This window comes from Macrosteles quadrilineatus, unplaced genomic scaffold, assembly GCF_028750875.1.
Source record: "Macrosteles quadrilineatus isolate MER2022 unplaced genomic scaffold, UCM_ALF_1.0 Scaffold_7__1_contigs__length_78375512, whole genome shotgun sequence".
NCBI classification, from domain to species: Eukaryota; Metazoa; Arthropoda; class Insecta; order Hemiptera; family Cicadellidae; genus Macrosteles; species Macrosteles quadrilineatus.
In genome coordinates, this window is record NW_026542600.1 from 73,732,714 (window position 1) to 73,751,066 (window position 18,353).

The window sequence follows — 18,353 nt, forward strand, 5'->3', positions numbered from 1 at the left end:
AAGGGTAATAAAATGACCCAGCCCGCCCATTTCAGCTACAGATCTATAAACCATGCCAAAAAACTGTGCTAAAAGTGTGCTCACAGGAATCATTAATAAAAAAAAGTGTGCCACCCCCGTTACTATACAAATAACCCCTAAATGGTAAGGGTATAATAAAATGACCCAGCCCGCCCATTTCAGCTATAGATCTGTAAACCATACCAAAAAACTGTGCTGAAAGTGTGCTCAAAGGAATCATTAATAAAAAAAAGTGTGTCGCCCCCGTTACTATACAAACAACCCCTAAATGGTAAGGGTAATAAAATTACCCAGCCCGCCCATTTCAGCTATAGATCTGTAAACCATACCAAAAAACTGTGCTGAAAGTGTGCTCAAAGGAATCATTAATAAAAAAAGCGTGCCGCCCCATTAGTTAAAAAATAACCCCTAATTGGCAAGAGTAATAAAATGAAGAATCCTTTCTACACCATCGTGAGATTTTTGTAGGCCTACTACTTCCTTCTTTGAACTACTTTTATCTTACTCTGTGTATGCATTATTTGTTGATTAACGCCAATTTAATTGATTTAGCACACCCTAATTTTGCAAAGGAATTGTAAGCCAATAACTTAGATGATTATTATAGAAAAGAATAAAAGGTCTCAATAAAAAACTTAAGTCCCATGAATAAAGGGAATATATTTATTCATATAGTTGCTACAAATAACCAAGTTATTATAACAAACATAATCTTAAACATGGATACAATACTTCCCTTAGAAGGATTAAAGCTTAGCATTTAATAATTTTGTCAATGTCTAAAACCACAGCATTCAGTTTCGGTAAATGTATCCAGGCTAGCGATAGTAATTTAGGGTACATAATCATTTTTTTACGACAAGAAACTGGTAACCTACAACATGGAATAAACAATTATAGGAGTATAAGTTTGAAATAAATATTTTTTCAATTTATCAAGATTACTAGAGTATGCTACAGTAAAATATAAGCTTGCTAGTTTTAGAAGAATTCTTCGTAAAGTAAAGATAACAATTAATCTGTTCAAATTTATGGTGGAATGTGCCTGGCCGCCTGGCTTTGTATATAAAACAAATATTTCCCAAGTGTATGCATGTTGGTTTATGTTTTGAACAGAACTAGTGTACTTTTCTATGCTAGAGGCATTTCGTTTGATGGGAAATAAAAAGTACTAAGTTAAAACGAGTGTCAAAGGTTCTTTTTCGAGTGCAAAAAATATAGTTTTCCTTTTGAAATGTATAGTTACCGGTAGTGGTAATCAATTAAAGTGGTATCCTTCTTGAACTTTAAACAGAATAACATTTGTTTACAATATTTTATGGCAGAGGCTATCGCGCATGAGTCGTGACCGCTACCGCGCATAATAGCAATAACAGTTTATAAAAATAGAAAAGATTTGAAAATAATGACAGACAAAATTTGATGTTAATAACTTGTTTCCTAGAAAAAAACCATTATTCTTTATGTATTTTTAACAAATACATCCTGTCCTCTCAGTAAATAGTTTCCTACTAGATTCCCTGTGTATTATTTTATCAACATTTTACATTATTGTCATTGAATACAACTTACTCATGGGTTTAAATTTGGTGCAAAATTAGTCTTGGTTGTGGGATTGTGTTATAAAAACTTTTACCTTAGATTGTGTACAACAAAATATGTACAATTACTTCTGTTTTTTCAGAACGTGTGATGACTTTATCTCTAAGGTCATCGTACAACTCCCAAATATTGTCATTTCTTAATGCTAATGATGTGTAGTGTCCCACGTGATTGTCGTTTGCAGGAGGTATGAACACGACGACTCCTCTAAGTGTGAATGTTCTATCAGAGTACCGTATTTCTTTTGGGATGTCATCCAGGGAGAATTTCACGTTTGTTAACACCCCTACATCCATTCCACCGTTGTTAAACCTCTCTTCATCGCTTAAGACCTCAATTATTAAGTTGAGCCCAGACTGAACCTCTCGGGTCCGAATACCCGAACATAGCGCACCTTGAAATTAATCAGAAATAAGGTTGACTTTCCCACAAATTCTGACGTCACTCGGATTGCAAACAAAAGATCACCTGATTGTAGCTGTCAAATTAGTATATGTATTTGTTTTGATTTGGTTGTTATTGTTTTTTATTATTATAAAAACAATAACAATCAAACCAAAACAAATGCATACTAATTTGACAGTCACATCAGGTGATCTTTTGTTTGCAATCCGAGTGACGTCAGAATTTGTGGGAATAGCACACCTATGTTTTTTCCTTCCACCATGATGTGTAGCTAAATTACATACGATTGGTAGCGGGGACAATTTTTTTAATTAATGGTTCCTGTGAGCACACTTTTAGCACAGTTTTTTGGCATGGTTTAGAGATCTGTAGCTGAAATGGGCGGGCTGGGTCATTTTATTGCCCTTACCATTTAGGGGTTGTTACTTGTTTGTTAAGTAACGGGGGCGGCACACTTTTTTTTATTAATGAATCCTGTGAGCACACTTTCAGCAAAGTTTTTTGGTATGGTTTATAGATCTATAGCTGAAATGGGCGGGCTGGGTCATTTTATTGTACCCTTACCATTTAGGGGTTATTTGTATAGTAACGGGGGTGGCACACTTTTTTTTATTAATGATTCCTGTGAGCACACTTTTAGCACAGTTTTTTGGCATGGTTTATAGATCTGTAGCTGAAATGGGCGGGCTGGGTCATTTTATTACCCTTACCATTTAGGGGTTGTTTGTATAGTAACGGGGGCGGCACACTTTTTTTAATTAATGATTCCCGTGAGCACACTTTCAGCACAGTTTTTTGGTATGGTTTATAGATCTGTAGCTGAAATGGGCGGGCCAGTCGTGATTCTGGCCCTCCCAAATACAATTGATTATATCATAATTATTATAAGATCACACTTTTTTTTAATAGCAGTTATAAAGAGCACACTTTTAGCACACTTTTTTGTATACATTAAAAAAAAGTGTGCTGGAATGGGCGGGCCAGCTTCACGTCACTCATAAGTTATGTTTATACTCAATGCTAGTGCTAGTAGTGATACCTGATCCGGTGATGCGCGATTGCGAGATGCAGATGTTACAATCGAACGTTTTGTTTGAACCTCTCGAGACGTTTCGATTGTATTTTTGCTTAGCGAGAGATTCTTACCGAGAGGCGCACGCTATTTCGAATTAAAATTGCCGCTAAAACTAAAACACCTGTGTTATTCACCGATGGCATTCTTAAAGTAAATAAAATTTCCTATCGAATGGTGTCAATAATTTCTATAAAAACTATTATTTATTATTGAAGTTCAAAGTTGAAAAAATTGTCCCGGACTTTGAACATATGATTACTTTAATTACGTTTTTGAAAGAAACATGTACCAACAACCACCAATATAAAACCTTACAAAGCACAATATGAACGTACGTATATTCGTTTTAGGATGTAGTGTCTGTATGTTAGCTGTGTCTTTTGTTAATCTGGGCGTTTGATGAATGATTTGTGTTTTGTGATATTTATCTATACAACTTATCAATTTATTCGTGTTCCTTAAGAGTTTCTCGAAATTAAAAATATAAATTTACCTTTATTTAAAAGTAGTATTTAGAAAAATAATTACAATACAATTCTTTTTAATTTTTCCAGTTTATAAAACAATCTTATTAAATATAGGTAAAAATGAAAAATTTAAATTGGGTGGTGAAATACATTTTAAATGTGCATTTTTCTTCGTTTTCTCTATTTATAAATAACATTTTAATACTAGTTTTAAGGCATTTATGGGCTAGGCAGGTGATTTTAAATAGTCAAAGTTAAGAAAAAATTCAAATCCGCGCTCACTTTTTTTACACTAACAGCGTTGTTACAATTTAATTACTAACATAAAAAGTAAAACAATTTCTTGGCAAACAAATTCATGATTTTTGAGCTATATTGATATCATGTTGAGCTATTTTTGATCTGTTTGCCCAAAGAAACTTTGAGTAAAAAGTGTACACGTTCAGTAATCATCGCGTCTTCTGACGCCAAAATGCGTTTACCATTCTTTTAAAGGATTAAAACTTGTTTTATTTCTCTTTAAGACAAAATTTGCAAATACACTTACAGTACTGATCATGATTTAAATTTAAATTTATGGATATAGTATTAAAAATAATATAAAACATAAGTATCCAATCCAAGTACGGCACCCGGCGGCGGCGCACGACTTCAATGAAACTACAGCGTGTCCTCTCAATAATGTTTAATCCTCCTAGGGATTGACCCACAATAAGAGGTCTTACTTACTTCAAAACAGAGGAAGGTTTATGGATATTATTTACTTTATCTACGAAATAGTGACTTATACCAGTATACCACTCAATAAAAGACTATTCGACTATTGACGAGACAATATGTTTTACTAACAAAATGTTTTAATTTAAATCGAAATGTTTATTATAACTTGAATAAAAGTTCTCGTAAATATTATTTTAACAGTATTATTTACCATTACTTTAAAATAATTTTCTATTTCTTTTGGCATCACGTAAATGTTTATTCATATGTCAGCAGTTTGTACATAATAGTCTATTATTCTATAAGAATTAATGATTTAGAAAATTACATCTTAGAAAATTACTACCGCGGCCTGGTAGAATTGGCAACGTCACAAGTGGTGTTGTTTAGTGACAGACGTCCCATAAGATAACATGGCAGACAGGTGACATCAGCTCATTAATTAAATAAAACATTCAGAATTGAAAACCAAAACAATATGAATTAAAAATCTATATCTGTACATTTTAAGCGGAGTCAATATTGTCATAGTCCATTAACCAATCTTTCGTAAATTAAATACACAAATATACCATTAGCTGCTCCCAAACAAAACAGCTGTTACACCACTTGCGACGTTGCCACTTCGAAGGCCGCGGCCTGGATGGAGTTAAAGGTGGCCGTCAGTACGACGAGTATTAACTGGTAAGTCAGTTCAGATCAGACGGAAACATAAGTGTAAGCATAGATAAGATAAAACATACTCCCTTAGTAGATTTCTCATCCTAATGGAACAGCTGAAGCACGGCCGCCTTTAACTCCGTAGTTAAAGGCGGCCGTGGCTGAAGACAACTTTATTGTTAGTTCTGTACGGTTTATGTAGAGGTCGTGTTTTGTTTACAATTTGTTTCCCATTCATGCAGTCATTTAAAACCTCGTTTTACCAAATAATACGATCTAATCATAAACAATAAATTGTCCCCTAGTTATTTAACCAAACAGTAATGCACAAATCAAGAAATTTACCCTAAAATAATAGAAACAAAATTTCGTCGACACTAGCGCTTAGTGTGGCGTACATGAACTAGACATGAAAAACGAGCTTCCAAATTTACAATGGGATGAGAGAGAAGTCTACTTGTGTTGTTTAATCTATGGTATAAGTCAAAACAACCAAAACAAAACTCAATGGAACGTGAGCTGAGCTTGAGCAATGAGTCAAAATCAATAATCATTGATTGGTCATTGATCACTGATCAGTGGTGAAATATTGATTTGTGTTGAGGTATGTATTGAAATAATATTATGAATATGAATTGAATTGAAATAATATTTTACCCTGCATGGTAAATTATTTTATTGAAGGCTAGGTCTATTTTCAGTAAAAGATTCATATCCTCTGAAATTGGTTGGATTTAAAAATAATTATAGACAGGTTACAATACCGATCGGTAGGCCTACATAGGCACAGAAGACATAGGTTACTATACAATACCGGTACAACCCGTCAATCCTAGGCTAGGCTAGTTGCTAGTTGGACTTAGGGATGAGTATCGATAGGTCAACCATCGATGGTTGACGTCGGACCAAAAAATCGATGTTTTTTCATCTGCTTTTTGTACTCTCCTGTAGTGGAAAACATAATTATCTTTGGCCAAAAACATAAATGTTTAACAAAAACTTCGATGTAACAAAAAGAACCTACCATCGATTTCAAAAGCATAGAACATGTATAGAAAAAAATCAATGTTTCGAAAACATCGACTATCGATGCTCATCCCTAGTTAGACCTAGTCTCGAGCGACTAGTGTAGAAACAACAGTTTAATTTTCAAACCTCTTCCTTCTTACAGTCTTTTGTAATACACTATCGTAAATACACAAAACTTAAACATTTAAATCAAGAACACGGATCAGGTTTACATTGTTTTTTACTTGAACAAATGCGCGGCCACATAACGGAGTAACTAACCCTAGTCCTGGTTATATTTAGGCTAGGCCTACTTGTTACTTATGCTACTATTGATATAGCGGCCCTCATCGATAACCGCAAATCTTGGATAGATTAAAAAAAATTTTTTTTATTTAAAAGAGTAAGTTAGGCTACAGTTCCACAGAGAACCTGCGATATATTATTGGATGAATAACAATAAATAAGCCTATCGTTATCCATCCGATTCAATGTTAATATCACAATGAATTTAATTTTACCATATGATACAGAACTAAATGAAAAAAAATATCAAAAAACATTAACCAAGTTTTTATTTATTTTATTAGGCCTATTAGTTTTTCTTTGCTATTTAAGAATGAAAATGGAAGAAACCATGAATCAGTGGGCCCGCATTGCGGGGGGGCCTGCGAGCTAGGGGGGCCCTTTAGCCTTGACTGGGATTTTTGGGAAATTTTACCGGGACACGGACCCGCCATTGTGCGATAGGCTCAGCCCTATCATAACAATATTTACCTAACATTTTATGAAGACAATTTGTTAAAACCTGAAAGACCACTAGAACAAGTAGTTTACAACAGCTAAACTGACACTATTACTTGCCTGATCACTATAAATTCTCTACCAACCTAAGTAAGAATTGTCATCAGTCATGCAGGTTGCATCAACTGTCCTCGTGGACTGTGTGAAGGCGCTATAATAGTGCCGTATTTAGAACCAATGTGGCTCCAGGCCTAGGAGGATAAAACATTACTGTTAATCCTCTTAGTCCCCGGCGGGTCACACCAGAGAGGGCCCTCAATGCTGATTCAACTAAATGAACTTGACATTTTTTTTACAATCATATCGGCGAATTAACCTAGGTGTTAAGTAGGACACTAGCTAATAAATATTTTTTTTCTTTCATTGATGCTAAAGAAGGATTATCATTTAATGTAATTTCTTACTATTAACTTAGAAGGCTGCACTTTAGATTTGTTTAGCCTACTTTGAGTCATGTAAACATTTTTACTTACATATGGGCCTCGGGCCAAATCAGATCGGTTCAAAATCGGGTTGTTTTGAAAACTGTTGATTTTTATATAATTTTGATTTTTGAGCCGAGCAGAGCCTGGACTATAAGCCTGAGAGATCAAGCACAAAGTCAGAAAATCAAGCTCAAGCTGATTTTCTCAGTACTCAATACAATAATGCCCAATTAAAAGTAAAAGCCTTTATGTCCGCGAGGATCATGCTCACGAAATTGAAAGATAAGGCCTAGACGTTTTTGCCGCTATTGCAAATATCTACGACAACATTTCTCCGCGGGTGACAGTGACAATGTCTCAGCGACCGCAGGAGATGTTCAATATTTTGCTATGATTGCGGAAGACGATAAGGACGTTTCTTTTTCCGCGAGATATATCCCTCGTAGGTATTTTGCCGCGGTTGAGCAAAAAATGATTTCCCCGTCACCACGGATCACGGGAGATATTAGGGATTGGGCCGTGTACGCAGAGACAATGATGTGGTTATCTGATGATGTCATAGGTTTGGTTGCAATCGTGGTCGACTATGATATGCTACTGTAATCTTCATGCGTAGGCTTTCGCGGCCGGTGTCATTGGAATCCATGGTGATGGTTTTCGACGTGAGTCTCAGCCTAGCCAATAAGGACGCCACTTCATAGTAAGTGCATACTGTATAAATGCACAAAAAAGTGTTATTCAGCTTTTTAAATTATTATGGTTGTCATGAACAACTAAAGAATTTCAATTTTTGTAATCAAATTGGGTTTTTGTTTTATTGTAAAGAGTTTTCAAAGTAGCATAGTAGTTTGGCTGCAGATTTTTTGGGACTTCATGATGATTGCGATAACAGGCTAGAGAGATAAGGAGGACACAAACACTTACTGATGGAAGTGATAAGAGTTTGGACTTGATTTACCTTTAGTTTAATGAGCTGCAGACAAGCCATGTCAGGCTTTTGCAGCATGGTGTATGTAAAAAATGTGTGTTCAATTTGTTTCAAATAAATAAATAGGCCTAAATAAAGAGCGAAATGTCTCGCAGTGAAATACAATGACGACGCGGTTGACGCCGAAAAACCATCACCATGGATTTCTATGATAGGCTAATGTTTCTTCCATGACTACGGGAAGTATTCACGATTTTGCCGTGATCATGGAAGACGACGATGACGCCTCGGTGCCTCGGGAGATGCCGTGCCAAGCTAAGGTGCAAGTTAAGGCGGTAATACGTGTGATGTTTTTAAAGATTATTGGGAGAGGGGGGCCCGGCAAACAAACTTGCGGGGGGGCCCGCAGGCTCTTATCACGGCCACTGCCATGAATTTGTGATTTCTATGTGGTTACCGTATGAACAGTATCTATATTACAGGCCTACCCTGGTTTGTAGGGTTTTTTTAGTTTATATTTCCTTGTTCCTTTTACATTCAGTTACAGTCTAACCTTGATATAACGAACCTCAATATAATGAATTCCTTGATTTAACGATTTTTTTTTAAATCCCCTAGAACTCTCCATAAGACACAATGTATATTTTACCTCTACATAACGAACAAACCATATAAACGACCTTGATTTAACAAATTTGTCATGATCCCGGCTAAAATAAGACACCTCAATATAACGAATTTATCATTGTCAGAACCTCTACATAGCGAATTTAACCTCTACTTAACAAATTGTCTGCGTCTCTCCCTCAATACAACGAACCCCCCACCCTCATTATTGTTTTTGAAAAATCAGTTTCTTCATCAAATGAAATGGAAAGGTGATGTCAACGCTTGCGCTAACATTCGTCTGCTCCATTTATCCCTGTCTGCTGTCGTCGCTGCATGCGCGCTATGTTACAACTGAGAAAAATGATTTCATTCACTGAAAACTGATGACGACGTAATGTGTAGTAAGCTGTGATTGGGTGATAAGTAACTATGGTGACTTGTACAATTTTTGGATGAAGAGAATCCTAAGAAAGAAAAATAATAGAAGAACAAAGCAAAGAGAATAGCAACATCGTTATCTTAACATTCCTTTTACGAGTGTTTTTATTAATCTTTAAGTTGGTTATGATTATACACTTTAACGACTTATCTAATATTTTTATTATTTTCAATACGATTTGTTTAAACTAAGGCAACACCAATGCTATAGTTGATGATTATTACAGTATAGACATTCCTCTGTTGTGATTTAAAGCAGCACTGTAAGCCTACCGGCCTGTCACGCAGTACCTTACAAAACTCCCTACTGTTTTGTTCATTACAAGGTTTATTGCTATACAATACAGTGTTTAGCTAGGTTTTAGGTGAATTAGATAAGGTCAACGACTAGAAATGTCATGATTGCGCAATATTAAAGATCCCTCCCCTTTAGTAGGCCTACCCCCGATAATCGAGGTTCTACTTAACAATGTAAACAGTGTACTGTAAAGTATTGTAGCTTAGGCTACTTTAATTGTGTTTGTGAGTCAAATACCGACCTATATTGACTGACGCTGGTTCTGAACCTCGACTTAGCGAAATTCCTGCAAACCTAACCTCAATATAACGAACCTCGTTTTAACGAAATCCTTGATATAACGAATATTCAGTTCGGTCCCTTCAGATTCGTTATACCGAGGTTGGACTGTATTTAAGTTCTTGTTTTTTTTATTATTTGTTTTCATAATGTTCATAACATTAAGTTTACGGTATTTTGTTTTTGGTTAAATATTGGTATATTTAGAGGGTCCATTCAATAAGTATCGGAACTGTTTCACTATAGCCTCAAAAGAGCAGTGGAGGGGGGTCCAATCGGTTGGGTTTGATAGAGGGGTCCTTCACCATTCAGGAGCACTTTAGTGAACGCCTACGGACTTTTGTTGAAACAGAAGGTCGATATTTGCTCCAAGTGTTTTTTTCATTAGGTCGTCACGCCAACGTGGAGCGTACTGTCGAGTAACGCTGTAAAGTTTAGCTATAAGCTCAGAAAATCTGTGTCGGAGACCCTTGCCCTCAACATGGACATTTTGTTCACAATACTGGGACACCCAGGTAATAAGGTTGTCCAGAAAATTTGGATCTTGCTGGACGCAGTCCAAAATTTCTTGCGAAATCTCCACCCTTGAAATTTTTTGTTCCTCACTCAGGGCTTTCGTCACCAGCTTCTCATCGCCAAATTCTTCGTCATGATAGTGGGGACAGTTCCCACTGAAGGGCCGTTCTTCTCACTGGTGTGGGCAATGGTTAGACACCTGTCAGAATCCAAATCTTCTTTCACTTTGATCTCGTGAGCCTTGGTTCGAGCTGTTGTTGGGCGTCCGGCCTTCCATAATTATTTGAATAAATGAATTAATTTCCCATATCACAAAACATTTAACAATCAAAATAATTGTTGAGAAATTTAAACTGGTCACTTTTTCAAGTAGTGTGACCATGGTTACAAAGTTAAACGTAGGCTATATAATAATTAATAAATTGTTTAGCCTAGCATCAGATGACAAATATTTCATCCGCCTGCTGTAACATCTGGGAAAACTTAGACTAAGAAAATATTTAAAAAATACACATAAAATGAGTTAACATAATCTTATTCTAAAGAGTTGGCAAGATGACCTACATCCTGTTGAAAACTAAGCCAACTAAGCTTCTTTTACAAAAATATTTAAAATTTCTTGTATTTTCAATATTGTTGAAAGTTGAAATTTTGGACCCAAGTATTGAAATGAATAACTAAAAAAAAATTTGTTTACTTTGAGCAATTTTATAGATTTATTTGTAAAACTTCTTGTACTGTAAGGATGATTTGGAATTATATTTTCTCTATTTCCACTCCGGATGCAAGAAAAGATTTTGAGTTGTTCTTACCTTCTCTAACTTATTACTGTTTTGTAAGTACCTCTCCAGCAAGGCAAGGCATATTGTAATCTTGAATTTATCAATGCGAAATAAAGCGTTCGTAAAAGTGAGGTGTTACACAAATTTCATAGAAAATAGAAATTTATAATTTGTGATCTTAATTTTGAGTGTAGTTCTAAAATATGGGGTTCAAAAGTAAGTTTCTCATCAAGCAAAACTCCCAAGTATGTAATCGATTTAACTTTTTATAAAGGTTGGCAGGTACATATGTGGATATTGCAGATAGGGGAATGAAAAATTAAAAAAGAATGGGTGTCAAAACAAAAGAAGTCAAAATTAACATATTTTGTCTTACTAACATTTACTTGCATTTTGTTTATGGAGCACCGTTTTCTGAGTAATAAAAGATCATAGTTGATTGAATCTGCAAGGAGAACAGTATCCTTTTTGGTGTATTTGGGCCTCTCAACAACTCTTGTGTGGCTTAAAGCATCATCAAAAAATAACATAATGATAAAAACGTAAGTGAAAGAGTACCTGAATCTTACCTAGCCAAGAGTAAAAACCAAAACAGCACACTCAGCAAACCATGTGTTAAAAGACATATCTACCGTACACATTTTCTTATAAGTTTACAAAATTTATCCACACTATCTGTCCACATTGACAGCGATGGAATAAATAAATGAGTCATATAGGCGTATGTTAATGCCATAATTATCTCTTGTTGAAGCATGTCTGTCATTGTGAGTAAATCGTTCACTGATTAGTTTCAATCCACGTCTTATGTCAATTCCTGATGTCAATAATTCTAGGGTCTACAGATCCTTTCGTTGCTTAGTGCATTATAACAATTTTTACTTAGGACTTCATGCAATATGGCCTTGTCAAATTGGATGAATCTGTCAGAGATGGTTAATGTGGATGTAAACATTGAATTTTGTAGTTTAAATATCTAGTCCTTTTAAACATAATCACCTAACCTAGCCCTACTGCTGTAACAAGCTGTTAAAGAGTTGGCCTTATTCTAACAGAAAAGAAGCGTGCAGCAATACCCAGCCTTTAATCAGATCATGTTAATGAAACCAGAAAAAAATACTAATTCATAAAAAATAATAAGTATTGACAAATTTAACTAGTTTTAATTACTGGTGAAAGTAAGACAAATGAAAGAATTGAAACATGCATACAGTTGAACTTCAGAAGGTCTCAATAACGTGCCTTATTTGAATTCCAGGAAGTGTAGGTTAGCTGGGTTGCCTATTCCAACGTGTTAGCTTGATAAATAAACTATCGTATCTGTAACTTGGGTTTTCTCTCTGTTATTGTTCTTGTTTGTTCTGTGTAGGTTCTGTGTAGTTGTATATTTGCAACTATTTTAAATAAAAGTAGTACAATAGGGGTCTAGGCAGGACTGAAATGTTTACAAGCAATGTGCAAACGTCAAATTCACACTCACTGTACAGTATACAGTATGTTTATCAGGCCAGTCTTATTTTCAGCAAGCACCCGAAACTTAAATGCAACTCAAATTTTAATTTAGTGAAGATAATTAAATTAAAATATAAAGGTTTATTATATTTTTTTATCAGTAAATAATTTTGCTGGGAGTAAGGTATAAAGGGTATTAATTATTTGTTCTATTTACAGGATTTGATCTACATACAGGATGGCAACAAAAGAAGACCTTGAACATGAATTTGAACTCTTTTGGGCTAATTCAGATAGAAGGAGGAAACATGCCCCCAACAACCAAAAAATTAGTAAGATGCACGAGTGGGGTAAAACCAATAAGTTACCCGAGAAATCGCCCACTCTTAACGCCCTTATAAATGTATGTAGATGTAGTGTGTAGATGTGTTAGATGTAAGTAGACTTTTCAGAATGTTTTAGATTTCAGTTGGTTTGCACAGAGTAGGCAGATAATTTTTCAGCAAATTTCCCCCAAAGGGAAGTTAAATTAAGAAAGCTTTTACCGTAGATGGCACAAACTCTTTTCTTTTAGCGAATTTCCCATATAGGGAATAAGCTATTACCGTAGTACTCATGTTAAGACCTGGACCCGGGACCGATTTACTTTTTCGTTTTGAGGTCCCTAGAGGCCAAAAACACCATCGGTAACGGGGGTTTTATGGGGTAAAAATAGGTTTTTCCCATTTTTGACCCAAAAAAACATAAAATTTAGCAATTTCTTTCCAAACCATTTTGTAGAGCTTAAAAAAACAAATAATTTAGTATATTGAAGCGCTATTATGCTCCTAATGGTTACGGAGAAAATTTAAAAAAAATTGTAAATTTAAAATTTCCATGTTATTCTTATGGAGAATAAGTAAACTGTTGTAGTTTGCTTGTTTATGAACATATTTTGATCAAATTTGCAAAATGTTTTTATTTCTTACTAACTATTAACATTTTACAAAAAAAAAACAGTTTTACCCTCCCTGATGCAGCAAACCTAAGTACTTGTTAAAACTAATTCTATTTAAATCGGGAATAAATGTTATATTTTTAAGTAGGCCTAGACATTTCAGTGTAAATCCAATCAGTCAAATGGAAATTCGCTTAGTCTGCAGGTTTGCTGCGGCGGGGGTATTTTTATTTTAACTTTGTTTCAGAGCAACGATGTAAAACATGAAAACATTCTGCCTGAAGAATGCAACATAAACACATTTGAGAAAATATTGGATGAACTGAGTGTTGCATACAAAACAGTAGAAGTACCTATTGATCCCAAGTTTAAAGGCCTGAATACCAATACTAGTAAGAGATATTTTAAAGATATTTTTACACGTTCATTGCACATATAGGATTTTGAAGTCGAATTTGTACCATTTACATCTATTTAAAATTATAGTTTTCTCTATACATTGCATAGAATCTTGAAGATTTCTGGGTATTTTTATGTTTTGTGCTCTAAGAAAGCTAAAACGAATCCAATATCAATTTCTGTCTGTCTGTCTATTTGTTTGTTTGTTTGTCAGTAATGCCAGAGATGCCAATTTACACTCTTTACTTCCGGAAAACTGCAGAGCTGCATCTAAAATGCACAAATTTAGATTAATTGTTCTCGTAATTATCTCTTAATTATTCACTTTATTCTGTATATACTGAACTGGTGAGAATGTCTTTGACTGTCTAAACCTGGCCTAAATTATTTGTAAACCAAATAATGAATGACAAAAGCCAGTTTATAGCAATATTTATTTTTTGTAACTTTAACCACATACCTCATGTATCTAATGCTAATTGATTTAAAGAAATATTCTTCCTGCAAACCATCACCATTGACTAATTGATACTCAAGTAGACAGCCCATGTATATAGACCAGCTGTAAGCAATTTTTTATTAAAGAAAACTTAGTTGTGAGCCAGTAACAAAATGAGCGCTAGTGTCTAAAGTTCTATTTTCTACCTTATTTTTTATTGCTGACATAGTTGATCGGTCATAACTGTTGCTATAGCTCACAATAAGTTGTTCCAGTTTGTCCTGGTAAAACAGTTTGTGTATTCAACATAAAATAGTATTTTAGATCAGCACAATATGTCGGTGGCTCACATCAACTACGACAATTTTGATAAAAAACTGACGACAGCTTTAACATGGGGATGGAATGTCTAGTTGTATCAATATTCAAAGCCGTCACTGTATTGCTTAAATTAGAAGTTGTTTCCATGTTGATCTTTAAAACTTGTATTATGGTCACATTACCGTTTTATCAAAATTACCTTTTAGAACTTCATTATACATACTATACAGTCTTTTCAACAATATTTTGGGTAACTTTAATGAATAAGTGAACATAATGTTATTTCCAACGGAATAATTGCTACACAATGTACTTACGGACATAGAAACATAAAGGCAAATAGATAGAATTTAGGTTAAGCCCCCTAATTTGGCTTGTTTTCAATATTATTTACATTAAATTATTATCAGTCATACAAAATCCACAAACCAGTTTTGGTAAGTATAGTGTAATGTCAAAAAATGTTGCTTGCTTGAAATGGGAATAGTATTTGTCTATCATTTAATAATCATTTTAAAATTCCTGTTCATCCAAAACCAAGCAACATTTTGACAGCAGCAAAAGTCACAGCTCATGTAATAGTAAGATAAGCTGGTTTGTTAATTAATATAATAGGATTCCATTCGCCTAGTACATATTCCTGTTACAACTAAAGCTACTTAACTATTTTAAACAAAAACTTTGTTTGCCTTTATTACATGGGTTTAACAGAGACGGATTTGTACATATTTCCCCCCTAGGCACTATTCTTAGTGCACTATTCCCTTGCACTATTTCCCCCTTCATAGTATATTTCGTACCTAGGACCGAAAATGAGGTTTTGCCGGCTCGTAGTTTTTTTAAGTTCAGGACCAAGTGAAGAGCTGCAAAACCCTTTCGGCCCGTGGTACGAACGCCATTTTTCACCATACTATACAAAATTGAGGGTCTTAAGTTGTCATTTGCACACAATAAAATAATGCACATTAACAGTTAACACAACTGCAACTTATGTGAAGAAATAATCTATAAGAACCGGCAAAAATACTAATAAATAGTTGCTAGGCAGCAGTGACATAAAATGCATATGGATATTGCTTGTATATTTTATTTTATATACATTGATGTTTTAAGTAAGTAAGCGAACAGCTGGTTTTGTGACCCTAGGGCCGTAAAAACCAAATCGGTTCCAATGACGATGACAGCTGCCATTTCGGTCCTGGACAGCAATTACATAGCTTTCAGCCTCCAATTAACGTTTTAAACATCTTAGTGTGGTTAAAAAGTAATTATTTTTTAAATATAAACTAAGTCTAACCTATATAGAGTGTTTTTTTTACTGCAAATTATATTTTTAATTTGAAATACAATTGAAAAGGTCTACCACCTCACAAACTTTAAAATACCTAATATTGAAATACAGTACTTGAGTTGAATATAAGAAATAACAACACTAAACTTATATATTTTTACATAAATATCTTTGTAAAGTCTTCATTTTGTGTCTTTACATTGGTTTCCTCCTACTTTTAACTATTGCAAACTCATCTATATCATCATTGCCCTTTGACTGTCGTTTTCCGTCACCACCGTGCCGTCGCGGTCGCGCCTACAGTCTGCGGACTGTGGCAGCGGCGGCGCCCATAAGCGGTGCGGAGGCAGCCGTAAGCAGCGACACCCGTAAGCGGCGGCACTCCGGAATTTGTAAGCTTGTTTGTCGATAGGACAAGTGCCTTAATTTGAAAGGTGATTATGTTGAAAAGTAGAGTTTAAACGTGGCTTCCATTTGTATATAATAATATATTTTTCAAAACTCTTTTTTCCTTAATTCCAAAACGTAATCTACTTTCTGGATAGCCCTCTTAGTTGATTTGTTAGATACTGGAATCACATCTTGAATCTTAATTTTAAACATTTCTTGGCATGAATCCAATGATTTACTTTTAATGTATTCTTCTACAATGCTTACTCTTTGAGCTTGCAAAAACACCATGTTGAGTCTTATTTCCAATAAATTCCCTATGAGACTAAACCTGGTAGACAACGATGCAATAATATTTATCAGCTGATCAGGAATCAAGTAAAGAAACCAGGGATAAAAAATTTATGAGCTAGCTTTGTGCTTAAACAGTGTCTCTCAGTATTTGTAATTTGAGTTGCGTTAAAAAAATACTCTGTTGTATAGATTTTGTGCCTTCAAAGATTGAACATTAGCTCCAAAACTGTCTACAGTTTGATGTGTGGGGCTTTTGTACATAACATTTACTCTCAAGCTAAAATCACTTCATCAAATTTTTGAAGTAGAGTTTATTTTGATGTCATTAGTTTGAGTGTGTTACAAAATCCCGTTTATTTATAGGGACGTTCTAAATGATTTTAAGATAAAGTTAATTTAATGCCTTAGCTTAAATTAACCGGGAACCATTTTTAGTTGTCTAGAGGCAGAAAATTTCTAAAGTTAGTTTATTGTAGACAATTTTACTGTCGACCATAAAGCTGAAGAGATTAATTAGCCTTAGTACTAAGGTTATTACATCACTATTCAAGATTTTTGTGCTTGTATTATTTATCATAGATACCAAAGTTTTTTTTTTATTTTAAGACACAAGACGCTACAGTTTTCAGTGTTTATTTTATATTTTAACTGTGATGATTTTATGTAAGTTTGTGTATTTTTTGTTCTAGACAACGTAATGATAGACATTAGCACCATACCGCCTTTCACATTTGACGGATCAGGATCAAATAAAGTCCAAGCCTTACACTTAGCTGCTAGGAAAGGTATCAAATTCTTGATAGCCATAAGCAGTGATATTGTGATACTGTGAACCATTCCTACATATTTGAACTTAACACTTGTTGGACAGAATGTATGATCACACCAGGTTTCATTGTGAAATGTCAATATTGCCAAGTTTTACAACTGAGCTTTCCAAGTGCTGTAGGTTTTGAATACTACCTTGATCGTAGTGAATTTTGAAAACAGTATTGTTAGTTAATGTGTTATATCCAAATTTTTGTATAGCTATATTTTCTAACTGCTGTTGGTAGTGAATAATACGTTGAATAATAATTAATTTTGAAAACATTATTGTAAGTAAATTTTCCAATAGTCACCTGACAGTGGCCTTCCTTGCTCTGATTATAACACAGAAAGTTGCTATTTGCTGCATTTAATTACTTTTGCCGCACACTGTTTTTTGTTTTTTTTTTGCCGCACACCAGTATTCCAACCAAACAACACAACACAGCGGACTTTTACTAGGTACGTAATATGTGTACGCTTGAAAATAAGTTGGCAACAATTTTTACGACTACGATCAGCTGGTGCAGCGTTTCCCATTTCGTTCAATGTTTAGATTTAACCTAACCTAAAAACGTGTTGTACAGTGTTTTAAAGACTAATTATTTATATGTTTCATAGTAACTGTAGGAACAATATAATGTGTAACGCGAGTGCAAACTGCCTTTGCTGCACTTCGAGTGTGGAAAGTTTCTCGAGTGCAGCAAAGGCAATTCGCACTCGTTACAGATTATATTTTTTCTACAGCTATTATAAAGCATAGAAATAATTAGTCTTTCAAACACTAAACAACATGTTATAGGTTAGGTTAAATTTAAGCATTGAACGAAATGGGAAACACTGCAACAGCTGATTGTAGTTGTAGTATCTTTAAGTGTTGCCAAACTATTTACAAGCATACACGGATTACGTGCATAATAAAAGCACGCTGTTTTGTGTTGTTTGGTTGGAATACTGGTGTGCGACAAAGTAAAAACTGTGCGGCA

General features: G+C 34.6%; 1 protein-coding gene across 1 annotated transcript; it reads left to right on the top strand.

Moving 5' to 3' along the window:
- Positions 1 to 5,453: 5,453 nt before the first annotated feature.
- On the top strand, positions 5,454 to 17,965 carry LOC128998679 (uncharacterized). The gene is made up of 4 exons (XM_054424912.1): positions 5,454 to 5,554; positions 12,709 to 12,892; positions 13,674 to 13,818; positions 17,250 to 17,965. Exons 2-4 carry the CDS (start codon positions 12,728 to 12,730, stop codon positions 17,390 to 17,392), a joined length of 453 nt encoding a protein of 150 aa, XP_054280887.1. The 5' UTR covers positions 5,454 to 5,554; positions 12,709 to 12,727; the 3' UTR covers positions 17,393 to 17,965.
- The last annotated feature ends 388 nt before the right edge of the window (positions 17,966 to 18,353 follow it).